This window comes from Folsomia candida, unplaced genomic scaffold (genome assembly GCF_002217175.1).
Source record: "Folsomia candida strain VU population unplaced genomic scaffold, ASM221717v1 Fcan01_Sc014, whole genome shotgun sequence".
Classification (NCBI taxonomy): domain Eukaryota; kingdom Metazoa; phylum Arthropoda; class Collembola; order Entomobryomorpha; family Isotomidae; genus Folsomia; species Folsomia candida.
Window position 1 is genome coordinate 608,063 of NW_019091206.1, and position 27,929 is coordinate 635,991.

The 27,929-nt window shown below is 35.7% G+C and overlaps 2 protein-coding genes and 2 long non-coding RNA genes across 5 annotated transcripts; 2 read left to right on the forward strand and 2 right to left on the reverse strand.

Moving 5' to 3' along the window:
* The first annotated feature begins 2,539 nt into the window (after nucleotides 1–2,539).
* On the forward strand, nucleotides 2,540–7,003 carry LOC110856048 (mannosyl-oligosaccharide alpha-1,2-mannosidase IA). The gene is made up of 11 exons (XM_022104491.2): nucleotides 2,540–2,671; nucleotides 3,576–3,603; nucleotides 3,672–3,856; nucleotides 3,949–4,095; nucleotides 4,185–4,416; nucleotides 4,615–4,726; nucleotides 5,280–5,518; nucleotides 5,599–5,653; nucleotides 5,877–5,968; nucleotides 6,668–6,804; nucleotides 6,877–7,003. The coding sequence occupies exons 1-11, from the start codon at nucleotides 2,540–2,542 to the stop codon at nucleotides 6,982–6,984; spliced, it is 1,467 nt and encodes a 488-aa protein (XP_021960183.1). The 3' UTR covers nucleotides 6,985–7,003.
* A 5,802-nt stretch (nucleotides 7,004–12,805) lies between these two features.
* Nucleotides 12,806–13,398, forward strand: LOC118437577. Its single transcript, XR_004836191.1, has 2 exons — nucleotides 12,806–12,969; nucleotides 13,083–13,398. It is a non-coding gene; the product is annotated as an uncharacterized LOC118437577 (long non-coding RNA).
* Nucleotides 13,399–15,112: 1,714 nt separating this feature from the next.
* LOC118437563 lies at nucleotides 15,113–16,277 on the reverse strand. The gene is made up of 3 exons (XR_004836182.1): nucleotides 15,997–16,277; nucleotides 15,484–15,722; nucleotides 15,113–15,392 (listed from the first exon to the last, which is right to left on the reverse strand). It is a non-coding gene; the product is annotated as an uncharacterized LOC118437563 (long non-coding RNA).
* A 7,113-nt stretch (nucleotides 16,278–23,390) lies between these two features.
* On the reverse strand, nucleotides 23,391–27,195 carry LOC110855979 (alpha-crystallin B chain). Of its 2 annotated transcripts, none has more exons than XM_035856756.1 (5): nucleotides 27,069–27,195; nucleotides 26,718–26,836; nucleotides 26,568–26,653; nucleotides 24,372–24,506; nucleotides 23,391–24,080 (listed from the first exon to the last, which is right to left on the reverse strand). In XM_035856756.1, the coding sequence occupies exons 2-5, from the start codon at nucleotides 26,782–26,784 to the stop codon at nucleotides 23,841–23,843; spliced, it is 528 nt and encodes a 175-aa protein (XP_035712649.1). In that variant the 5' UTR covers nucleotides 26,785–26,836; nucleotides 27,069–27,195; the 3' UTR covers nucleotides 23,391–23,840. The 2 variants fall into 2 exon arrangements, with proteins under 2 accessions (XP_035712649.1, XP_021960111.1); XM_022104419.2 differs by having other exon boundaries at nucleotides 26,722–26,836; nucleotides 27,069–27,174.
* Between the last annotated feature and the right edge of the window lie 734 nt (nucleotides 27,196–27,929).

Genomic DNA, 27,929 nt, shown 5'->3' on the forward strand with positions numbered 1-27,929 from the left:
CAACCTTTTATATAACACAGCTTTTTAGGATTTCGAATAAAAAATACACCATTACGTACATACGTGAATATGTACATTATAATGTATATACTTATGCCCTATTAGATGTTGTTATGTTGCCAACAACTTGCTAGCGATAAAGTCATGCAAACAGCTTAACTTGAATTGTTAAAGTATTAAGTTACATATATTTAATTTCTAATAAGAATATTCACTAAACAACTTTACATGGAGTCACTGTATTATTTTGCCCCATTTTTGAAAAAGGCATTTACGGCAAAAAGGCATCAATTTTTGCGCGGCATTTACGGCAAAGAGGCATCAATTTTTGCGCGGCATTTACGGCATTTACGGCACGTTTACGGCAGGCATGCCTTTTTGCCCTAGAGTACACTGTCCCAAAGTCCGGAATTTTTTTCATTTTTTGAAAAATCGAATAAACCGACACAACCTGTATTAGCTTCAGATTATTCTCCCCAGCAACCCCCCAAGTAAAACAACCTTGATATTGATGACATATCATATCATACATAAATGTTTAGATAATTACATACACTAGCTACAAAAGCTCAATATACGGAGCATGCCTTGTCGAAGTCTCTTTATTTTCGAGTTATTCCACGACATTAAAAACGTTTAGACGTGAGTTATTCTAAATTTATGAAGGAATTAAAATATGATTTCTCAATTTTCAAAATTTACCTCTCCATGGAAGTATAAGGTTGATGCATTGATACTGAGATTTATAAAATTCTAGTGTACTCAAACATGCTTAGTTTTACATAAAATTAGTAAATACGTTCATTTTCTCATAAAAAAGTAAGGAATTTAGTGTATGGAATCAAAAATGCCAAACCAACGCTTATTTTGGCCTCATGTAACGAATTTTGTACTTCTTCACTGGATAGCGAGGTCAATTTTCAAAATTCCGAAGAAAACGTATCATATTTTAAGTTGTTGATAAATATTTTGAATAAATTATGTCTTATGTAATACACTAGCATATAAGCCCGTCATAAAGGCGGGCGATAATAATTTGTACGCTGCCACCTTTTCCTTAACGCAGCTTCGGAGTTTTGTTAAATCTTGAGAAGATACATAATTTTTTTCTGCAGGAATGTTTTTAACGTTGCTAAGGGATTTCTTAAAGTTGCTAAGGATTTTTTTAGCGTTGGTAAGGAATTTTATTAACGTTCCTAAGAATGTTTTTAACGTCGCTAATGATCTTGTTTAACGTTACTACGTATTTTTTTAACGCTGAAGGAATTTTTGTAGGGCTGCTAAGAAATTTTTTCACGTTGCCAAGGAATTATTTAACGTTGTGGACGAATTGTTTTAACGTTGCCAAAGAATTTTTAACGTTGCCAAGGAATACTTTTAACGGTACTACGTAATTTTTTAACGTTGCTAAGGAATTTTTTTAACGTTAGCAAGGAATTTTATGACGTTGCTAAGGAATTTCTGACATAATTTCTGGCAATAAGAAACCATGGTTAAGACTATGGCCAGAATGATGGCCAAAATGATGGTAAGAATGATGGCTAGAATGAAGGCAAGAATGAAGGCCAAATCATAGTTGTATTGTAGTAATACTTTAATTCAAAAAATCATGAACGCGCCCTTATTGGTCAATCCAAAATATTGAGTATATCCAAAATATATTATAATCAGAATGCAGGAATGTCACGGAAAATTTCAACGGGACGCACTTTCGTAAATTATAATATAGGTAGATATGTATATTTTTGCGGTCGTGTAATAAGTCCAAAATAAAGAGACTTCAACAAAGCATGGCTCAACCACATGCTGACTTTTTGTACATAGCTAGTGTAATTATCCCCGATTCGTAAGTTGTTTCAATCTGAAATTATGGCAATAAATATAACAAGTTACACTGCTATAAAAATTTGGTTTCGAATCTTTACCACCTCTGCTGGAAGTTATGTATATCTAAAATTAACTACAAATTAGTAGCAAAATTTGAATTTTAAATTGACACAGTGATGAACACAAGATTGCGATTCAGTCATCTTTTTTCCCAGGCCTAAAGCCTGCTCCAGAGTTCATGTCATCATCATGTCTGCCCCCTTTCTGATTTTTTGATTGGTTGAAATTTTTAATTGTTATGGGGATAATTTCCATCAGCCAATCAAAAAATCAGAAAGGGGGCATGACATGATGATGACATGAACTCTGGAGCCCTTAACACACCATTGCGCATTATGTGCAGAATCATGTTATCTTATCGATATAACAGAGTAATAATGAGATAACCATTTTAGTCTACTTTATTATTATGTAGGTATGTACTTATGTATGTATAAAGCAAAGGTCGGATATATTTTTACAATTGATACATAATCTTAGAAAAACTAGAAGATATTTACTCGTAATCGCTTAAAATAATATTTTAACCTTCAACTTAACCTCAGGAGGACGAAAAGAATCAGAACTGGTTTTCTCTATTTGACTCTTTTACCCAACCAAGATGAAAGTTTTTGTTAGTTTTCTTATTTTGGGCTGTCTGAACCTTATCGCGATGGCATGGGCAATTCCAGTACGACAGGATGCAACATCAAATTTGGAAAACGGTAAGGCAGTCATAACACAAGGGAGGGAAGGTGAAGATCCTGATCCCGTCATTCGTGCTCGAAGGGAGTTTGTTAAGCAGGTGAATTGACTTTAAAAAAAATGTATTTTAAAATCATATGTTCTCGTATAAATTCTGAAAGGTCGTTAGTACTTTATTTTTTGACATTGAATTTTCATTTTTCTCGGCAATATATTTTCTACAACGGTCATTTTTGGTCCGATCAGTTTCAAATTTTGCACATTTCTTGACAGATTGATTATGAATAAACTATAAAAATATGATCTGGATATATTTACTGTGTATGACATGACAAAGGGTGAACGAGGTACCAAAATTTTGAGTACTTTAATTTTTGACATACTGTACTCACTATAAAAACGGTTACGGTTTGTACTCTATGTATGAATATTCCCCGCTAATAATAAACTTGCTAGATACCCAGTGGTAATAAACTGTCACCGCACTTGACATAAATATAACCGTGCGGTAATAAATTATTTGCTCGGTAGTACTTTTATTATCTAAATATGCGGAATAGGCAAATGTACAAATGTAGAGTACAAACGGTAACCCGTTGTTACCACGGTTTTTAGAGTGTTCATGTATATACAAAGTGATTTAGAGATCTTGTAACATTTACCATTTCCGAACGGGCAGGAACAGCTTTTCTGAAAAAAAGAAGATTAAGTTGAATACTTGCTAAATAAATCAATATTCCGAACAATATTTGGCACAATGAACGAATAGTTGCGTAATGTTTGAGCTTCATTATTAATAAAGCCTGGTACAAATTTAGGTAAATTTGCGTGAAAAGTACTTAAACAGATATTTAGGTAGGTGTCATGCATTGAACTTTAGTATATTTCTGCCAAAACTTGGTGGTTACGTACACCATATTTTTCAAGCATTTAATAATTAGAGGGCAAATGAACATAATCTAAAACATGATAACATATTACACACCTTACTTGTGTCACTCTAGATGATGAAGGACGCATGGGATGATTATGGTTGGTAAATTTTTTCCGAGAAACATAATATCAAAATAATATCCAATGTATGTAAAATGATATTTTAGTTATGTGGGCATGGGAAGACAATGAACTAAAACCCGTCTCACAGACTGGCCAACATGGCGATATTTTCGGAGATTCCAGAATCGGGGCGACAATTGTTGACTCTCTGGACACCCTGTACATCATGGAAATGATGGAAGAGTACGAGACAGCGAGAGGTTTCGTGGCTAATCAGTTGGATCTCAATGTTGTACGTCCTCTTCCTTACAAACTTTTGTTGATACCATTTTGGTATCAAAATGTGAATATATTTCGAAATAATTTCAACTATGTAAATAGAATGCTACAGTTTCCGTGTTTGAAACCAATATCCGATTTGTGGGTGGATTTTTATCAGCTTATGCATTAACGCAAGATACAATTTATAGAGATAGAGCTCTTGAGATTGCAACAAAACTCTTGCCTGCGTTCGACACGCCAACTGGGGTAATACAATAAAAATAAGGTTTAATTCAAATTGCCCGCGTTTATGGAGAAATAGTATAAAACTTACATATGGATTATTATTTATAAAGATTCCCTACTCCCATGTAAACGTTCTTACTGGGGAGCCTAGAAATAATGTCGAATCTGTCTTAGCCGAATTTGGAACACTTCACCTTGAATTTGTCTACCTCTCTGAAATCACTGGCAATCCAATTTTCCGTGAAAAGGTGGAAACAATTCGTCAATTCTTGAAGCAAATTGAGAAACCGAATGGTCTTTATCCAAATCATTTGCACATTTTTGAAGGAAGATTTACAGATGGTTGGAAAAAAAATTAATAGTCAAACCTAATATAATGGGCAGGTTGAGCAAGCGTCAAATATTGTGATTGTACTGTAAATTTTATTGTAAAAGTACAGGATTTCCTATCCCTACAATCAAAATTACAGTCACAATCATAAAATTTTACTCTTGCTCAACCTCCCTAATATTTCATTTCAAGATAATTTTATTTTTAAGATCACGTATCAATCGGAGCTCTTGGAGATTCTTATTACGAATATTTGTTGAAAGCTGCAATTCAGTTGAATGATGGGGAAGGGCGAATGATGTATGATGAAGCGATGGATGGGTAAGAATGAGTTTTTTCGTACAATTATTACATACAATTACATTACAAATCAGGTTATGATTATAGGCAGAATTTAAATCCACGTATGTAGCTATACCGCTATGGTTGTAAATATATTACCGACTCACATGCCAGTGCACCTTCATTCATTTTGCTGAAATGAAGGGCGAATGAAGGCTCCATTCATTCAAAATGAATTAAATGAATGAAGGAGATTGCCTCACATGCTGAATGAAGGAAGGCTTCATTTCCTTCATTTTCATCCCTATGTTAAATACATGGGGTCATGAAAATGAAGGGCGAATGAAGTGAATTTGAGGGAAAATGAATGAAGGGAATGAAGGGGTCTACAAATTCGATGTCAATGAATGAAGGATTAATGAGGGAAAATTTTTTTGCACAGGTATGCCGACTCATGATAACTTTAAGAAATCGGGTGGATAAGATTTTCGAATGTTTTTTGTAAATATTCAGATGAATAATTATGATATACGATTGAAGAATTTATAATAGAAACCGTGTTTAGAATAAACTAATTCTAGATATTGTACAGATTTTTCAACAATGGCCTCGTCAAAGTTTCCCGACAAAATCATCTCTTGTACATAGCCGAATCCAGAGGAGGCCAAATTCAAGATGTTGTCGGACATTTGGCCTGTTTCGCTGGTGGAATGTTCGTTCTAGGAGCGCATGTTGATCCCAGTAATTCCAATGCAGTTCGTGATGCCGAAGTTGGCAAGAACTTTACAACAACTTGTCACGAAAGTTATATTCGTACAGCTACACAAATTGGTTAGATATTATTTTTATGAAGTAATTAAATAAATCTTTTTTTTTCTCCTTAAAATTGAATGAAATTTGATTGTTTATAGGACCAGAAGTCTTCCAATTCACGGAGACTCTTGAAGCCGAGGCTGGAAATGATGAGTAGATAAACCATATTAGGAAGGTTGAGCAAGCGTGAAATTTTGTGATTGTGACTGTAGTTTTGATTGTAGAGATAGGAAATTATATACTTCTACAATCAAATTTACAGTACAATCACAATATTTGACGCTTGCTCAACCTGCCTATTATATTCAAAAACTTGTAAAATTCGTACCAAATTAAGTTATGTATGTAACTGAAGCAAAATTTTTTGACTATATAGTCAAAGAGGATACATTCTTCGACCGGAAGTGATTGAATCGTATTACATAATGTATCGGATCACGGGAGATACAAAATATCGGGATTGGGCTTGTACGATATAATTGTTTAGCTTACAATGCAAGGTTTTCTCATGTAATACTGGGATATTGATGGGACTAATTTTAATTTGTTCCTACCCAAAAATAAGCGGACCCGTATTTTTGCTTTTTTCTTAATGCGCGCATTTGAGCGCGTGGCGGGCATTTCAAATATTTTTTCAGCCAAAAAGTCCGAGTTTAAAATGGCTGTAACTTTTTGAATTTTAGCGCGAATTAAAAAAACTAAAAACATGTATGCTTAGAATTACTTCCTTTATAATATAAAATTTCATTTTTAAAATTTTTTAAAAATTACAATTTTTGCCCAAATTTCGAATTTCGAAAAAATAGCAAATCTACCAAAAATTGTAATTTTTAAAAAATTTAAAAAATGAAATTTTATATTATAAAGGAAGTAATTCTAAGCATACATGTTTTTAGTTTTTTAATTCGCGCTAAAATTCAAAAAGTTACAGCCATTTTAAACTCGGACTTTTGGGCTGAAAAAATATTTGAAATGCCCGCCACGCGCTCAAATGCGCGCATTAAGAAAAAAGCAAAAATACGGGTCCGCTTATTTTTGGGTAGGAACAAATTAAAATTAGTCCCATCAATATCCCAGTATTACACGAGAAAACCTTGCATTGTTAGTAGTGATTACGTTAATATGATAAGCAATGTGTTATCTAAATATGCTAATAATGCGTTTCAGGGGATGCGGCACAATCAATTGAGAGATATTCAAAAGCCGGCCCTGGCCGAGGTTACAGCGGTCTGATAAATACAAATTCCGTGAACCCCGTTCAGGACGATGTTCAGCAAACTTTCTTCCTCGCGGAAACCTTAAAGGTAAATTAATTAATTAAAGATGACAAATTCGTGTGTATTTATGGTGGACATGATTTTATAACTTTTTTTCAGTACTTGTACTTAATCTTTAGTACAAACGACCTAATTTCTCTGGAACAGTGGGTCATGAATACGGAATGTCATCCGCTCCCGATAAAATCGACAAATTCGTTGTACTGATTGAGTTAATATGTGCAATATCTTTTAATGAATAATATTAAGTTTTTCTTTCAATAAATCAATCCAAGTTTGATCGAAGATTGGAATCTGCAAATTTGTTTTGTTACACCGGCATTTAATCTAATAAAATATCTAAGTCTGGGATTTTGAGTTGAGATGTCTTACGCGGGAATATAATTGAAAGAAAGAAATTTGTATGGTCAGAACGTTCTGGCGCTAATTTTTTTAAATAGTAATAATATCTAAATATATATGTAGGTATTAAATAGGTAATTGGTAAGTGTGCATGATTGATTTATTGATGCTTTATTATCGGGTCTAACAAGTTCACAGTAATACAACCATGACAGCAGGACTCGCGTTCTGGTTGGAAAATGGTGCAGCTTATAGTTGGATTACAAGGGAGAATTAATAAGTAATGCGAATGGTGGATCTACTCCAATGCATTTAGTGGATTTTTAACATAATCTGTTCACAATTTAATGTAACACTAGCCAACCCAGCTCGATTCGCTTAGCTTAAATAAATGCATCAGCTAATTATTAGCCCGAGTCAGGGCATATGCAACCGCTGTGCATGTCTGTCTGTCCGGCACAATTGTATTGTCCCCGACTGGGACAATACAGCTGAACCAATCGACTCCAAATTTTAAACATATGGGGTGAAAGTATATAAAGGCTAAGTTCGTAGATGGGCCAAATGGGTCAACTGGTTGACCAATGAGGGTAAAAATATATCTGTTGAGAAGTTTGACTTGAAAATTTTTCCACTGGTGTTGCAAAAAGACGACACACTGGTTAATAAGTCAGATTTACTCGCTTCAGAATTCAAGTTCGCTGCATTTTTATTTAGCATTTTTGAACGGAAAGTAATAATTTACTTCTGTTTTATGTATCAGAATTGCTATTATGTAAATTCTGTAAATTTCAGCATGAATTTAAATTTTAAACTTCGCGCGCCAACATTAAGAAATGGGAAAGAACTTCTGATACTTTCTTTAGTGGACAGTAATTCAACTTTGCATGTAGTATTTTGCTTATCATGCAGCTTCGGATTTACATAACGGACTAGATTGTAGAAGTGTGCATTCACATTCATTCCTCTGATTTTGTCCATTCACGGTGACCGTTCATCTCAACACCATACACGGTTACATTTTCCACATATACATATAGTAAAAATCCAAGGTTTTAAAAGACTTCATAATTTTGAATAAGATTCCGAAGATTCTGAAGAAAATATACAACCACTTACATAAAGAGTAATGACACATCCATGACTGGAGAAGGACAAAAATACTCCATACTTTGGCTGTAGCAAAGCTGTATATTAAAAACCTAGGAGACTTCAAATTTAAAACAAAAAGTTCTTCCAGTGATTGTGAAAAATGGACTATAATAGCAAAATAGTGAATTGTCTGAGCAAAATTTTAGAAACCCTGATAGTAAAGACTACAAATGTTTTTATCTGTCGCCATCATTATCCAACTCGTAATTTTTACTGAATGATGCACGTATGTACATATGTGTAAATCATGATGATGATGAGGATGATGATCTTTTCATGAGATTGAATTATCTATGTATGCATGCCTATGTCGGATTCCTCCCACTGGAAACTGATGGCGCTGGATGGTCAGACCTTGGTCACAAATATCGTCACAAGTTGAAAACGAAAAGTGAATTTTACACGAAAATTCTTTCAGTTCACCAAAGAAGTCATGTATTGTGCACATTTTGGTATAGGTGGAAACCCTGAGTTTGACCGGCACCTTGGAAGGGTCCCTAGTAAGGCTTAAAAAGTACCCATTCTGCTACAATCCGTGCAAATTATCATGTAAAAATGGAGCTAGGACAAGTTACAGCACCAATATCGCATTAACCGTATAGTTAAGAATAACATTCATATAGATGGCAAAAGTACGTTGTGTTACGAGGAAGAAGGGTCCCACAGAAAATTCGATGGGATGTAGCGATCTTATTTTCCTCCTTCCCCACCGCGTCCTCTTCTCTGGAGAGCTTCCTCTCCAATATTTCAGCAATTTGGTCGAGTAGCCATTACTTTTGCCCGCTTCTGTAAGTTCGCCCATACCCAGGGCGGGAGCCAAAACGGCTAACAACGCTATGATAAGATACAACGGCAACAGTATTTTTCCCAGGAGCATAATCACCACGTAATTTGCCAATAATGTAATGACCATAATAGCAAATCCTGGCGCTATTATAAAAACAGCGACCGTGTCAATATACTGCCTGACTAGGTGACATTGCACCATGAGAACGACGTAGAGGTCGAAATCAGACAAGTCATGGAGTTGATTGCTGGACTGTTCTTTTTCCATAAGATTTTTCTGACTTATTTGGGGAAGAATTTGCTGAGAACTACGTCTGGTTACCGGGCCATGGTATAATTTGAAATGTTTAATGCAAGTTTTCGAATACAGGGTTAACATGATCAGGGTCAAGTGAGCGAGTCCAATGGTAGACACAATTTCTGCCAATGCCAACGTGGCCAGGAGCAGGCGAAGGAGAAAATGTGCGAGTTGGAGTACGGCATAGCTGGAGGACGGAGGTGTGTATGGAAGGATAAGGCTGACCGGGTCAATTTCTACGATCACGAGGAGAATCGGTGCGGTAAATATGAAGGAGAGCAAAGAGGTAGCCATGCCGTTGAAGATTAATCCGACCAAGTCACGATGCCAGATTGGGTCACTTCCTGTGACTGGGACGATCAGGTTTTCTGTTTTGAGAAGGAATAGTTATGAATCGTTAATTAAGAAATGCTGATTAGGAAAATAAAGATTAAGGATTTTGATTAATTTTGTAATCTCGGTAGTGAATATTTATGTTTGAGATTACAGAATTACGAAATTATGTAAGTACTGGAGTTACAATTTCTCGCAATGAACTCGAATTTAAAACCGTGTCTTTCAAAATTTTTTGGTGTGTGATTAACCACTGATTATGACTAAGCATTCATAAATCAGGAATAATTAACCAGTAATTAATCCATAATTCAGGGTTACACGTAGGAAGTCTTAAATGTACATACATAGAATATTTTTGCACATGTGTACCTTTAGGCTTAAATTTGCAAAAAGCATTATTTTCCAACGTATTTACCTCGCAACCATTTTTCCACTTGGAAATAAGTGTTCATCCCGAGAGAAAGTTCTTCTCCGTTGGTGTACGCTTTAAAAAATAAAGGAACGGCATGAATCCCTAGGAAAAGTTCCAGTACTAGAAATATAACTTGTGTCGAGTTTAGAATGTCGATTCTTGTTGAGAGAATGTAAATTGGAAGAAATATCCAGGCAAGCACAACATTTAAATTTGACAAGGTCCATCGGATTTTATTCGGTTTTGGATCCATTTCAAATTTTTGCTTCTCCAAGTTCCAAATATTCGGGGGAGTATAGTCTAGTTTTTGAAGGGTGTAGAAAAACCTAGAAATTGCACCGAATGCAAATTTTGAGAACATTTTGACCAGTTCAATTTAACCATGGAATGAGAACTAGTGTTACATACATTCATACTTTCGATTGAGATTAAATAAATGAAGGGTGGGAGTTTACGTAATTCTGGACACTATCGCGGTGTAGATGTGGGAGCAGGATTACGTAATATTACGTAATCCTGATTATAAAATATTTACATACATGTATCGATCAAAGTGAAGGATTTGTTTTTATGTAATCGTTAACAGAGAAGTGTCGACAAGTTAAAGAAAGTTAATTTTGCAAGGAATTTAATTATTCAGGATCGTAAAAACTATGCACCTATGCATTGTTAGCCATTAGCGGATTCATTCAAAATGGCAGAAGTCAATAATTCTTGATAAATACATTTTGACATGTGGGTATCAAATTCTAGTCAATGTATGTAATGATGGCTTCACATGTAATATTTTCTTAGAGAGGGCGAGAGTCTTGATGGGGCTACATACATATTTTCCTTACTTCATTCCTCTACGAAATGAAACACCCAGTAGTCTAGAGTGAAATAAATAACGCGTTCGTTAGCCAGGGGGCAGAACTTCAACTTTTGGGTTGATATGGTTGGCCATAAAGATATGTATATGTTGATACCAACAAACACGACATTTTTGCATAATTCCACTTCAGATTGTTGATAACAAAACCCAGACATATACATATTTTTTTGTTACGTATGGCTTCACCCCTTTGCTGACTTGCACTTCATTAATTCAGATACTCCTCGACGGAGCTTTAATATTTTACAGTTGCAGTTTTGGATACTTCTGGAAAGTTATGTACATACCACCAGCTTGTAAGTCAATAGTTATCTATTCACATATTTATATATGTACATACATATTTACCTATGTACACTAGTGCAATTGGCCCATTGGATAATTTACATACATATATAGCTACAATTCCATGTAAACTGAGGCATCCACTTTAATTATTTTGACAATATCTAAACATGTGATTGATGTATGTACACATCTCATTAGTGATTGCAACTAAAAATAATTTTGTATGGCTCAGACAGTTAATTTCTGCTTCAAAAAATGTCAAAACCAACAAAATTAATTTTCTTTAAATTCATCTCAATTTGCGGTTTAAGTGACACAAAGTTTAAGCAATATAAGTCCACCGGTGTAATAACTTTCACTTATTTTATTGACTTATTGTTAAAAGTGAGTCCCATTTCGCCCCAAATCGTTTCTTGCATTTCTTGCGGGTAAAAGTAGCTGCAAGAAACCAATTTCTTGCGGTTATTTCTTGCAGGTGGTTACTTGCACCCGAAGCACTGCCAATTTCTTCTGCGTTTGCGGTGCAATAACTGAAATGAAACCCTAAGCATAATCAAGTCAATTCGAAGTAAGTAATTTTAAGTTGCCTGGCCTTAAAAGAATGCCACAATGGACCTGCGTATCTATTCCATCCACAGTAAAAATAACCACGACAACCTGTCGTTTCCTTTCGGAAAGTCTGCAACATTCATGCAGGTATCTAAACGTTTACTTCCTGGTATTGAATGTTTTACCACTTGGTATTAAAATTAGAGTTCCAATTTGTATTGTATTGTATATTTGCTATTCAAATGTCAACTTATTGGAACTTTTGACCTGTAAATGTGTCTTTGGATGTTGTACCCTGTGGTGTTGGGCTCTCCCATACTTATTCAGTGCCAGCATTATACGGTTTTGTAAGACCTCTTTACCATTGAATTGGGTTAGACGGATTTCCTCTCTACATATGGTCAAAACTTTAAAATGAGACGCTTTTGTCTATAAGTAATGCACACAAAAAAGGGTCTAACTTTAACATTTTGACAGACCCAAATTAATTACATATTTGAATTCAGCTTGAAATTCTGAACATTTTCATGTTCTACTTGGATTTCCTATTGTCAAAATTGTAAAATTAGATCCTTTTTTGTATGTATTGCTTGTAAAACAAAACGTCTAATTTTAAAATTTTTATCATAGTACCACATGGCATTCCTTATAAATACCATATAGGTTGTAGAGTGATACATATATGAATACAGTTTGGTATTGATTTAATACTGGATTCCTAAGAGTGTAGGTAAAAACACCTGCTTACTTTTTACCTTTAGCAGCAGATGAGTGCACCCTTCTATTTTCATAATAATATGTACCCAGGTTGCAAAAGGGTGTAATTTGTCGGCTCAAGTCGGCATTTTACTAAAGAAGGAGACATCTGGGCTGTCCTTCCCATGGAGCCCCCAATTATGTCTACATATTGTGGATGAAAATAACCACTCCACTCCACTTCACCTGCACCAACACAGGAAAATATTTGTATAAAAAGGTGCTTGTTTTTTTATAAGTTTCCCCACTCCTTAGGCAACTCTAGACCAGGAAGAATTTCTGTGAAAACTAAATCTGACCCGTAAAAAATGGGAATTCATCGCATTATCTCAACTTTGGTATATGTCCTCCTCCTCACAAACCTTGTGGCCTTGGTCATCTCTCCAATTAAAACGACAGGTGAGTTATTTAGAAAATTTGAAAACGTTTGAAATTTTTCCGTGTTTAGAGTGTATCTCTCTAGACACATAAATTCGCTCACAAACACTGACGAATTGTTTATCCCGTTTCAGCCGCCCAGGCATCTAGCAAACCCTGTCTTGGTGCCATACTCGGCTTACCAGTTCCCTTTACTAGATGTCAAGTGACATGTGCCGCGTCGCTTCCGTCACTTCCGGTACTTCCGTCCTTTCCGGGGGGTACCTGTGATGCCGGCTTGCAGTGCTGTGTCGTTACGCCGATAAGTAACGCCCCCGTCGCCGCCAAGTCAGCTGAGAAGACACCGGAATAAATGCTAGTTTCTTAAATTACGCGAGATTCAGGAACGCATTTTTGGTAGCAATTGTGCCAACGTTTTGTTAAATATGACAATAAATTATTAAATCATTAGCATGTGTTACTTATTTGATTCATCCTCAGTGGCATAGTTAATCTCCAATTTTAGATTGAGGTTGAACAGAAATTATTGATTTTTGGAAACTACGCCCCCTTATTGTGGTCACACTTTGCCAATCAAAGTGCATTTTGTAAAATCCCTGGTGAAATTGGGCCCTGGTAAAGTTGAGGAAAATGATTATTTTCGGTAAAATTAATCAATTCCCCGCATATCAGATGTAAGGTGACTAGCACGATTGAGAAATATGCATGCATGTAACCAGCCAAAGCTTATGTATCCGTCGGAAATATAAAATTCTGATATTAAAAAAAAACTGAATGGAAAATTCATAAAAATATATTTTTGGTACCTGAACACAAATATGGATTATGCGGTTGCACATTTTGTAAATTTTGTAAAAGAACGATGTAATACAAAGAGTCTTGAGTGTGTATGTACAAAATGAATAATAATAAAATAATAATCTGCAAATAACCATCAGTTTAGGAAAATTATGGCACCCGACCTGCCACACGACTATATGCAGAAAGATATTTATCTAATCCAATGGTAAAAGGTAAGCATTTACACATTTATTTGTGTAAGTTCGTGTTCCGATTTGTAAAATTCTTATTGAATTTTGCACTAATTTAACTAAAATCGGGTCGGATATCGACCAAATCATGGATATTTACCTGCCTTCCAATGACACGACTCGAGTGTCGAAGGTGGTCGTTTTAATCCACAGGGGATCCTGGGACAGTGGTGACGAGGGATGAGGGGCGATGAAGGGAGTGGTCGAATTGTTACGAGATTAAGATGATTAATTCTGGATTAAATTTTGGCATCCAATTAAATTACAATTAAGTTTTGGCATACAATTATCTTTGTTTTTACTTCCATAAGCACCCACGCGAGTCCCGGCTTTCCCAAGCAACTCGACGACATTGGCCTGACAGCTATCTGCTTGTGAAACACGTTCATCCAGCCCGTAACTTTTGCCATATTTGGGGCCAGTTCGGGCGGGCATTTGGCAGCAATGTATGGATACGCATGGGATAAGTCGACTCGAAGTGTGAAGATTGTCGTGAATATTGTGGGTCCCACGGATCTGACGGTTCCCGCCTATGAAAATCATCCCGAACCTGAACGATTCTTCAATTGTGTGGGTCCCTGTCTCCACGCGGAATGTCCAGAAATGTACGAGAGAGCAAGTCCGATCTACCACGTGGATGCAGATTCGCCAAGAACGATAGGTTTTTTTGGCACGCTGGACTTTCTTATTCTGCCATCGCAAATGTATAGCTTACAAGCAAAGTTGGTAGAGGCAGGTGTTGTAAATAAGTTCACACTGTATCCCGGTGAGCATTGGGATAATTGGTGGGATTAGAATAAAGATGATACGGTGAGGCAAGTGGTGGAGTTGTTTAATGAAAATTGGGTGTAGTCTGGTGCCCTGGGACGGCTCAATTATTTAATTGAATGAATACATAAAGTTTTGAGAATATGTAGTTTTGGTGCAAAAATAAATCATAATTTGGATATATTTTGGGTGAAAAAAGTAACAAAGAATTTGGAAATATGTAAATCCATGAATTGGTTTGCATTTGACTTATGTACAATTATGTAATGTAATTTATGTAATTTGTAATGTAATTTATGTAATTTTAACATATTTCTTAATGGAATAAAGTGCACATTAAATTCAATGCTAGTGTAGCATGGGGGACCAAGTTTATTAATAGTTATGGATGATTTTTTGAGAAATACTTTTCCAATTTCTTGTGAAATAATACAAAAGGTTAAGTCATACATAAATTTATGTATTTTCTACTAAATACATAATTTTGAAGGGTTTTAAATTTTGGATTTTTAAAGTTTTTGAGTAATAATTTAGCACAAAATCCGTAATTGAACTCTACTAAAAAATGACGTGTCCCATCGTCCAAATAGAACTCTTGCCTTTTTTTCGCCTCTGTCTTCGTACTGACACCAATCAAGTAGAATCCTATAAATATTCGGATTTCATAATAGTTTTGTTTAAACTTGGAATTTCTTCACGAACAAAATATAGTTTCATACTTTCAATTTTTTCATACCTAAAAACTTTTCAATATTTCGAAGTACGAGTCCATAATTGGCTTGATGGGCTCATGGGTATACTTGTCCCCACCAAAGAATTTGGGCTCCTCGGCTGGCCCAATAGTGACCGTGGGGGAATCGACGACCGAGTTCTTCCTCACCTTGCAGGTCCTCGAAATCTTTAACCTGATAGCGGTCCAACCCATCGATGGTGACCACCCAGCCAAGCCCGGCTGGTGTTTGTTCATAATCTAGCCTGTAATTAAATATATTTGGGACTGTTAGTTTAAAAAAAATATGGGGAATTTAACATGAAAATGCTTGAAATTATGTAGCCCAACTTTGTGGAGACTATTGGTCAAAAATTCGGCTAAAATCGATCAGATACAAGGCCCCGTAGAGAATTAAATAGGTTTTTATGTTTATTTTAGAAATTAATAATACTCAAGTGATGCATTAATTTTGGGTTATTGAATTACAAAATTTACCATGAATCGAAAAATGTGTAAGTATACATACACCAAACTTACCAGACGAGACAGAGTTGCGGCATTTTTGATAATATAGCAAACTTGCAAAAATTGGTAGGTTGAGTAATATTTTAATATTAAAATTGGTGTGCAATATTGCAATAAATATGGCCGTTTTATAACTATGTGTGGAAATATATGAACGTAATTTTGTATTGGGAGAACTTGTATGTGTAGAGGGACCTTCTCTTTGCAAGATTGGAGTGGTAGTGAGCCAAAGAAAGGGAGAGAAAGGGTATGAGTTCTATCTTGATCGATCCCAATTTGGACACATTTGGTATGAAACCTTTCCATGGAAATGAAAAGGTTGATGTTTCTCAGGTGACGGCAGGTTTCCGGCGTAGTTCCTCGAAAGGACGAGGGGTGAGGGAAAAGGTGACGAAATATGTATTTACAAGTGTGCACTTGTAGGAGTTTGGTTGGGGTGCATCAACCCTGAATCCATACATATGTAATCCTATGTAGCAGTCAGTGCTGGTTAAATAAGAACCTTTACAAGATTTCCTAGAAAATCTAAGCTTTTACAAGGTTTGCTTATTTGTTGAGGCTAGGTTTTAATCTGTGTAAATATAGAATTCTATTCAATATTTGCGCTTCCAGTTGAATACAATTCAGCTATTTTGTGTGTATGTGTAGTACATGGGTACACAGACACATAATGTAGATAATGTACGAGGGGAGTTCCAAACGTTGTCGGGCAGGAAAAATATGAGCATATAAAAGACGTGATTCTTCATTACGGTTGTCTCTTGTTGGCACTATGATTGGATAAAATGAGACTTCCGTAATTATTAAATTAATTATTAATATGCAAATTTGATTTTATTCACTTAAACTTGATTACTCATTTTGTGAGTTTGGAATTCGTTGGGAGGCAAAATGATAAATTTTTGTTTCTTCTTGTGATTGCACAAAAAAATTAAAAGTTCTCGAGAGACGCTTGTAAGGTTGGAAATAATTAAACAAGCGACAAATAACACGTTCAAGAAGTTTTTAAAATCCAGGAAATTTCAACATGATTGGAATTGCGTGTTTGTATCGTGGGTCGGAGTACTCTGTGCTTGGTGGGCTTACCCAGGTGAAAATTTTGGCCAGCTTTATGCACATAATTGGCTAAATTCATGCCCTCCACCCTCCGACCTCCGGAGGGTGGAGGGCAGGAGGTCGGAGGGCATGAGGTTTGTCGGAGGGCATGGAAGGCAAATCCAAAACAACGTCCAAGGTTCAATGTTCACAAATAAAGATGCACGTATGAACGTATACCAGGAATCTGGAGGATTAACGTGTTAATTCTGGTTGGACATATATTCAGAACTTCAGAACCGTCCAGTGAATTGCGCTCTACTACATATGTAAATGCACTTGTATAAGTATAGATATACACATTTAAATCCAGCTGAACTCCTACGCCGGCTAGCATAAAAATATAGCACATGCATGCATAATGTGCTACAAGACTTGTACAATTACTGGAGAGAAGTTTCCTCATATGATAAGTGCCTAGTGCCTAAAGTTATCACAATATGGTAAAATAACAACATTTTAATTAAAGATATTGTGCATGACCATTTTCCAGAAGAATTTAATCAAATTATTACATATATTTTTTCAAATGTAGTTGAAAATATTTTTACCACGTAAAATGGGGCGACACGAATCTGCGTCGGAAATAATCCCTTTTTGTACACCGTGATACAATATACTCGTGTGTAGGATTTGTTTGTTGCCTATTTTTATGTACGTACATATTATGAGTATGTAAGATGGACAAACTTCCAGATTCGAGGACGGCAGGAGAACTAGACACAAGTACATATTTATTTACATGTATACGAATAAATAGAGTATAAGTTGCAAGTCAACAATTCTGTAAAAATGCAGCGACTAATTTTAGTTGCGAAGGTTTATCCAAGGTTTGGTGTGGTTTAAACCAATTCACCTATGTATTCCCACGGTGCCCAATACAGGGAATTGAGCTTTTGCATGCATTCATACTTACACAAATCATTCTACATAGGGTATGTATAATATGTGCAGAAATGCAACGAAGGTACCTTCATATACACATGTATTAATTTTTGCCTTCACATATACATACATAAATTGATGGCCAACATGGAAAATTATGTTGTCGGCTATAAATACATACAAATAAATTATTAGGATTTCATAGAACACGAGTAAACAATGCAGACTTTAAAGGGACATGGGTTTGAAAGAGGATTGAGAATCACAATTCATAAATGACATGGGCATAGAAGCTAGACGCAGATGTGGGAAAATTTACATAAAATAGGTTGAGTAGAATATGTATCACTTTTTTACCAATCATGTAACATACTAAAGCAACAAGAGCGTAACTAGCTGATTAATACAAACATTCCAAATAACAATAGCACTCTTCCTATCAAAGAAATTACCATCCCCCATTGGAACTTTGACAGGGGAGCATGATTTCATAAATCGATTGAACCACTTTCCCCTAATTTTCAAACTCGCTCCATTCTCTTTAAACCTCATTGAAGCCACATATGGTCTTCTCAACATTTTGAACACTATTTGAATTATTAGAAAGAAGTCAAGCGCAATCACAGCGAACAATGCGGCCACCACGGGTGGAATAAGAGTCCCGGACTTGACAAGCGCATAAAGTATCGTAACCTCGGCAATCATTGCAGTTCCCATTAACAGTGTTGCCATTGGGGTCGCCATGACGTAAGAGTAGAGGTTGAAGAGTACCTGAGCATTTCGAAAGTTGGTCGCTCCCAATTCCGCGTAATTTTCCATCATCCTGAAATATAAATCGTAATATGCATCAGAAAAAAATCTGACAAATTTATTAATCCCGTACAATTTGGAATGCTTAATCCACATTTCAACCACCAGCGTAGGATACAGCAAGGCTATGATGAATGATGTGAATGTGACTCCAATAACGGACGACCAAGATGCCGCGGTAAAAAGCCAAGTCATTATTTTCTCCAGGGGGGAAATTTCATGGACAACCCAGCTGGAACATAGCTCTGATCGCATCGCTATCAGGGGTGGCATGCAGGGGAAGAAGATACAAAGTAATAGTCCCACTCCTTGGACTACAGGCGTGTTCAAAATTACCGCGGAAAAGAGAACCTTTGGCAAGAATTCGGTACCAAGAGGCGTACTATCTCCACGGTGTGAAACTGACATTAATTTCGTCTCCATTGGTATCGATGCATCTATGAGAAGTCTCAACTCTGCGGATCTCGTGTCAAAAAGGAATCCTGAAATGAGGGTAAAACTAAAAATTAGTAAGTAATAGATGACGACAACGGACTCCCAAAGGTCAACATTTGCGAACGGGTGGAGATAGAACCATTCCAGGAAAACAAGGATGTGAAGGAAGATAATAAATTGAGAAGTCAGATATGCCACGAGATGACGTCGGTTTTGTCTCCAGGTAGAAATTTGAGAGGAAGCATACTCATAATGGATTGGGAGGAATCGACTGAATGTTTCGAATAGCAATAAAACCTGGATGAAAGGGATGTAACTGGATTTATAGTGGAGGTAAATAATTCGAATGAATTTTTTTACAAGGCCCGAGTTAAAAGGGGATTTACTTGTTGGGGTGTTAGTAGTTTTGTGTGATATTATGTTCCTGAGAGGCATGTTTGTTAAACTTGAAAAGGAAATTTGGTCTGGATCTTTAAGGAGGTTGTTAAGGGAATAAGTATGAAATAAGTAAGTAATATGGTCAGAGTTAATAATATAGATTTGGTATGGAATATAAAGCTATGTAGCAACCGCAAGTATTTACATGAAGACTGGGAAGAATAATAGGCAAGCTGTGTTCCAAGCAAAGGATATGTCGCATTAACAAATTACCCTCTTTCGTGCAGATATATATATCTATGTCATCCGCCAACGTTTTCCTTAAATGATAATAATATTTTTGACAGCAAAAGTCGAGTTGTATATCAGCCACGTGTATGTATTGATTTGTCCGTCCGACATGGTTTATCCATGCCAGATCATGCGTCAGACCGGATTTTGTTGATTAATTATTTAGCAGCAGCAAGAATAAAGTTTACCGAAAGTATTGTTTTATTTCGTTTTGGTTATCATTGTCATACTTGGAGTAACATAAATGATTCAAGGATGATTTAATTAATACTAGGGCTTTTCAAATAGTGTGCACATGTAAGCGTCGTAAGATTCGTAAAAGTAAACGAATTTTTATCATGAAAACGCTTCGTGTACTTACCAAAAGTAGGCTTTGAAAAGTAACATACATATTTAAGTCATAGTTACGAATCGTAACTTACAACGGGTACGATGGAATTACGAGTAATGGAGATGAAATAGAGGGAATACGTATACGAAATTATTTCCGAAACGGAAAAGATGCGTTAACTTCGTATGCGTGGCAATTAACTGGAGTAAATTCTGTAAACCTACGCTATTTACTACAGTTACGGTAGGTACAAACTATTCGCGTGTACATAATTATTTAAGAATTCTGGCTTGTTGGATTTATGAATGGAATCGCTTGGACTTTTAACAGAATGGTTACAATGGGTATAGTTTGTATACATAATGGAATAGAATGCGTCCCCGATAATCTGCATAATTAAAGTGTTTGTTTTCGGGTAGACTTGAATATTACCAGCCCACAAGTAGAACAGGAAACTAGTAAACATTTATAAGATTCACGGTGTTAGATATTTAGAATTTATGTATTCTTTCATGTACACCGTGTCCCAAATGTATCTGCGCTCGACAGGTTATTCTTCTTGTGATAATGTTTGCATCCTCACTCGTATATGCACGAGATTGCATGACATTTGAGGCCATTGGGTCAAGAAATGTTTAAAAATAAAAGTAAACACAAAAGATGTAAGGGAAGAAGTGGATGAAAACCGCGCGCGCGAGTGATGCGCAGATACTTTTGGGACACGGTGTATATCATGGCATGAGACGATGTTCATAACGCGAGATGGGGAGGGGATTTGGTGGGATGTGAGGTTCTAATTATCATGAAAAATGTTAAGAAGGGAGGGTGGATAAAAAGTATTAGATTTGGCGTTATGTGATTTATTAAAGTTTCCCTACGTATGCATGTGTATATTTATTTGCATATTTTCTACATACGTATCCAGGACTTGGTAACGTTCTAAACATTATGCTATCGTTTAATAATCAGAAATTGAAAAATCATAAATCTTGGTTACAAAGCACATGTATTTCCTTTTATAAAATTAACCCAAGTTTCACTGCTACACAGATTCGTACAGCATGGTGCTAGATATATACCTATGTTCATTTTGTTGATATAGGGTCCCATCAAATGAACCTCTTTTTTTTAAATGAACATGTTTAATAACAAACCCAAGTTTCATCCGCACTTACCCGTGCATGCACACTATTTCAATTGTCATTTGAAAGATCCAAATTTTCTTTGTAACTACGTAAGCATACGTGTTTGTTTTTGAGACGGCGAAATAAATTAGTAACCCAACAGGCGTATATCTTTTTTACTTCCACATCTGCAATCAACACAGAACAAATCGTTATTTTTAGAATGCCCATATATGTAGCTAGTTGAGACAATCTGGATCTCCTGCCGAACATGTCCAGTTTTTGCTATTTCAGAAAGTTTTCAGATGTACCCCCTGTTTTCGGACGTTTTCGAGGTTGCAGATTCAGCACGGATTTCAACCCCTTTATAAATTTATTAGAGTTGTAGTAGTTGTATATAGCGTTTCTTGAAGGTCACCTTCACCCTACACTAAGCATACGGTCATGAATCTGGGCCACAGATTTCCGCTCCACTTATAAGAACTCTATGACACTGATATTTTATTTGGAAATCTGACTTTTTTTCGTCGGGGTAATTTTTAATTATTGTAAAAACCCACAAAAACCCGAGGTGGCGAACCCTGGTCCCAACTTCCCTTAAGTTTAGTAATAAGCATCTTTCTCTCTAAGGGCGCATAGTTTGCACAAATATCCTCACCCTCTAGGAGGCGTTATGCCACAAAGTCTGATTTACCGACATGTCCCTCCTTTTATAACAGGTACGTAGAACAAATATGCATGTACATATAGCAAATTTAAGTATCCATACAAACCTTGTAACATGTCATACATATCAAATTTTAATTCACTGTTTATGTTTATTTATTCACAAATTTATTGATGTTTATAAATACATTATTAAAAAGACTGAGAAAGTTGAAATAGTAATAAGTACCTCTATGTGAATCAGAGGTCGACGCCGCCGATCTCACGCCGCCGCCGCGCCGTACGCCGGTAGCATTTTAGGCGCCGCCGCCGCCGATAAATCCGATTTCCTATACCTTTAACATTAGGACGCCGCGCCGCGCCGCCGACGCCGCCGAAAAATCACCAAAAGTTGGCGCCGCCGCCGCTGAAAATTGGTCGGCGTCGACCTCTGATGTGAATTTTATCCTTATTTTATGTATTTTCTTCAATAAATCGTTGCTCCATTAAACATTATTTCAAATAAATTGATAAAGCAGCATCCTCCTCAGATCAATCACGGGTAATAAGTGTGCCAGCTGCTTGGTGGAAGACTTATGGTGAGCAGTACGGAATATCCTCATAACCTGTATATTAGTAGTAGTTTTGTTTTTGGGAATATCAGTCATAATTATTTAATTAGGTGCAATATTAGAAAAATAAGAGATTTATTTAGTGGGGAATATTTAGCTAAATTAAATGTGTTGCCCGTAGCAACACACCGGCACATGTTAGCCGAACGGCAGAAACATGTGGAACTGGTCGCCATGGTTACCGAGTCAAGTAACCCGATGCTCGGAATTCCCTCAATCTTTCACGCACGAACTTCAGTTTAGACAGTCAGTTTAGACAGGAAGACTGCAATCTTCACTGCTTACCATGCCATAATAATATTTCATGGAAAGATTTAGACTGAGATTTTTGCTCGCTCCCACAGTGGGAACGCTTGGCGAGGACCTGGATATTCAATCCAGAGAAAGATGTCGTTTGTAAGTTTTGGCATGGTGTAGGATTGACCCCTTCACGTGCACAATCTATGAACATTTACGATGACAATTGCTACCCGTTTTGTAGTGTTCAGAGGCCAAAAACAGGCCATTACTTAATTTGCATACATGTCACAGAATTACGGCAAGTGGTTGCTATGCTGTTGACAAACGTAGATATATGCGAACGGGATTTCGAGGACGCATTTCTCCACGACACAAGGCATGCTGGTGGTGATCTTTTAAGCTTATTATGCTATTTATCAATGCTTTGTTCACAAATTAAATAATTATTCTGGTAATTTTGATCACCTCATTCCGGCACTTGTTGTATGGTCGGATCTTGACTGAATTTTATGCAACTAGTCTAAATAAAAGTCTGATTTCTAAATTTTATGATAAATGGGAGAGATTTAAGTTTTATTCAATTACCGATAATAAAATCGATATTAATTTACGATTATGATGCTACTAATTTTTTACTTACTATGCATGACTAACCAAATATTAGGCTAAGTTATTTTTATACTACATTTTATATTTAGTTAATAAACAATTCGTATCTCTAACGTGGTCATCAAGTAGAAGGAGCGGACAAATGCTTAGGTCCTAGTAGGAACTTCCTACCCATGACGGCATAATTATATTGTCCTCTCATGAAGAACACCACCCTATCTCGTAGGTAATTTTAATTATAGATAAAAAAATTATTTTTTTATTATCTGGACTATCAGCTTGAATTAATCATGTACGGCTAACCAAATTTCAAACACTAACCTCAGAATGATAAGCATTTAATAAAATGAAGTGTCTAATAAAAAAAAGTAACAAGTATGACTACGTTTTTTCACTTTGTTTCCTTGGCACTGTAATTGACAAGACTTTATCCTTGCTCAACTCCCACTTTAACCCAGCTCCGTCCATTCCATCAGGTATGTTAAATTTACGATTGAAGGACTTGAGAATTGTATCTTTTGGATGATTTTTCTTCTCATTTTTCCCAACCACAAATAATTTCCCATCTTCACAGTAAATGGAAACCTCGTCCGGTGTGTAATTCTCAACACTGAGCTCCACCTGAAAGTAGAATTTAGTACATGTAAGAAATGCAGGAGTGTAATCGCCATTTCCGGAGAGAATTTCACTCAGGAATTTCATTGAAGAATGATGGAAAAATTGACAATTTTTCATCTTTTCAAAAAAATGAGAGAATTTGATGTATGTACATATGTACATACACCAGCAATTTCCAACATTTTGATTTTTCAAATTTCCCCAATCTTTCCCTTTTCACTTAAAAATAGTCGGAAACATAAAATTCCACAAATCATAAGAAAGAGAAAATAAAATTTACTGCTAAACCCTCACCATGAATTTGTCCTTTCCAAACGTTACTTCCGCAAGTCCACTGGAAATTGCAGATGATGAACGCCTCCTCTCCCTTGGAGCGGGGCCTTCTGGGGTGAGGTAAGGGGATGTGGACATGGCAAATTGTGCTAAATTCTAATGTGCAAAAAATTTATGTTTATTACCAAAAATTTCATAGATTTATGCCAAATTTTACACGCTTCGTAGTAATTTGTATTTAGATTTGCGAAAAAAGCTGGAATTAAACGTACATATGTACGTGTTGTGTATGTCTACACAGGTTTCCGACTTCGTACTGAGCAGATGTGGAGTTGTTAACGACAGGAAGAGAAATAACAAACTGCAGTCATAAAAAATCGGCATAAAAAATCCCCTCATTCCTGTCTCACGGCATTCTGGTTGCATTCCAAATGACCCGTGTTTTCAAAATGATACTGGTAAAAAACTGAATCTGGAACATTTTATATGACGGAATATTACTCCAAATCCACTAGTAATCTCGTAATACGAAGAGCTGAAAGGACATCCTGTCCCAACTTTGCAGAGGATGTCGTCACACGTGGATATTTAATGTCGGGTGGCTGATTCATTTTTTGAGGTATATTTAGCTGCATACTTTGTCGCGAGTTATGCGTCTCATCGAATGTGCCAAAAGCGTGGATCAGATAAAAATGAAAGGTTCAACATAATAAATATGTGCCCTGTCATATGTACATATGTGCTTCTTGGTTTTGCTGGTACATTACAGATATTTTTGTAAATGCGCGAATATTTTTATTGCATGAAAATATCATAAATTTCTGCACCGTTCCATGCACAACAGCCCTCTATATTCAGTGACATCACGAAATTCAGGGTCATCTGTTTGTAAGTACAAAATGTATTTCCTTGTCTGTGTACTTGGCTAAAGAGTTTTTAAATTATTCCGTACCGTGGTATCAAAACAATGATGCTATATACACCCTTAAGTTGTGGACCCTTAGTCAAAAGTATTTGTCTGAGATTGACGCTGAACAGGAAGGGTTGGGTTGGGTTGGGTTGCGTGCCAATTTTGAGGTTGGGTAATCCTAATTGTTAAATATAAAGCTACATAGCTTTGAATTTATGAAAAAGTACATATTTACTTATCAATATTTACATACATTTCTATTGGACTTTAATATTGAGGGTATCACACCTTGTTCAGCTTTTTTGTAAACACATTTAGCTAATTTATTGAAATTAAAATCTTTAATTTTTTAAGTCCAAGAATAAGTGCATACATACAAAAATGCTGAGAATAAATAATAATTACCACATTCAGGAAACTTTTTGGATTTTCCAAACATTTATTTTTATCAGTCGACCCCTTCAATATCACTGTTTATTTCTAAATCCTTGTAAAATAAATAGACTACCGAAATCCCAAATACTTTAAACAATATAACAACCACAGAACCTCCAACAATAGTTGGACTTAACCCCCCGGAAATTATGGCAATTATTGTAACCAGAATCAATATAAAAATACATATACATATCGAAACTTTAATCCAATTCCGAATCGTTCCCCGTTTGTGAGTTTGTGTCATAGCAGTAGTGACCTGCACCATAAATGTGTATGTATTATCCATTAATTTGTATATTTAATACTCAATGCTGTCCCAAGGAACTCGAAATTTACTTATGTTAAGGATATATTCTTAGGAAAATTTTGTTAAATCATCACCGTCTGGAATGCGTATATGTAGTTATTATTCTACCATATTGTGTAATTTTTGTTACCACTTTGGGTAAAATTTCACCGTTTTATATAAAATTTATACCACGTGGTGTAAACTTTATACAAAGTGGGGACAATCTTTAGGGTTGAATCGTATACCATAGGGTAACGATTTAACATAAATATCCTAAGAATATGAATCAATATCTCGGAAATATTGAATGCTACAAATATGTATGTATGGTAAAAATTTTAAAATTAGACGCCTTTACTATAAGCAATGAATACAAAAAAGAATCTAATTTTAAAATCTTGACCTTAGGAAATCCAAGTCGAATATGAAAATGTTTCGAATTTCATGCTGAATTCAAATATGTAATTAGTTTGACTCTATGCGTCAAAATCGTAAAATTATACCCTTTTTGTACGCATTGCTTATAGAAAAGGCGTCTAATTTTAAAATTTTGACCATACATACATAAATACTTGCATACCTCTGAGTCTGTCGCATTAAGTAGTCGTATAGCAAAAATAACACCCAACCCACCAATAATCAAGGATAACGTTGGAATTACCACCACTGAAAAAGTATGAAATTATTAAGCTCCACAAAATTATATACATAAATATTGCATTACAACTACCAACTTGGAATCTTATCTGTCTGTTCCTTCTTCTTCTTCCCGTCACTTGACAAACGTAAAAACTCATCCCCGAGGAAAATGTTTCACCCAATCCAGAGAAGAATTGCGATTGAGAGCAACTATGAAAATTACATAAAATTACGTAAAATATGTAAACCAATTTTTTTAAACAAAGTATACTTTTGTATTAATTTCAAAAATATTTTATTGTTTTGTAAGAACTTTGTTCTTCTTTGAAATTACAACAAAGAGATTTACTCCATTTTTATAATTTGTACATATGTACGACGATCTTAAATTAATAACTGACGGTTAATATGTAATGAATATTTAGTGGAACCAATTATTTACCAAATCCAAAACTGCTACAAATTTCGACACCACGTTATATTTACTATCCCCCATTTTTGCAAAGGTAGAAAAATAACAGCTGCGTCGTTCCGAAGGATAATGTGAAAGTGGAGAAAATCGATCATGGTTGTATGTTTTATGTGTGGTGGACGGGGAGAGGATTGACTCGGTTGTGAAAGCACTTTCACTTTCACATACTTTTTCCCAATTTACTTTCATGCACATGGAAGTGTAGTATGGTCCGTGTGGGGGTATGGCCTTATGACATAGGAGGATGCGGTAAAAAGCATGAGGAGTCTTACCAAATTTCTAGGCAAGCATACGGTTTTCGAAATTTAATTTATGAATTGACCTATTGACCTTTTTTCTTAGGTGAGTATGCTTTCACTCGGGTCCTGAAAAGTTACCAGAGTCCCTAAAATCGTCATTTATCAACCGATTTTGATCGAATAAGGACCCAGACTCATTTATGACTCTGGGTTAAATCTAATTCGGAATTGACAGCCAAGATTTCTTTTAGTTACTTAGTTATTTGCGAAAAACCGTCCTTGTGGTGGATTTTTGGCATATTATAAAAATTTGATGGCCAAAATGGAAAAAGGGCATGGCACAAAGTGTAATAAATTTAATTATCTTTGATTTAAAATTTTCGGTTGAAAAATGAAAAAAAAATTCTGGTGAGGAAAAAGTCCTGTTGCGTATAATTAATTGAGCACTGGTTGCGTAGCAATAACCACTTAATGAGATGACATAGTTACGTAAAAAATGCCGAACAAAGTTTCAGTGATGGTTTCAAGAGTGATCACATTTTATAACTTTTCAATTTCAATTTTCAACAAATTTTGATAACTTCAATAATTT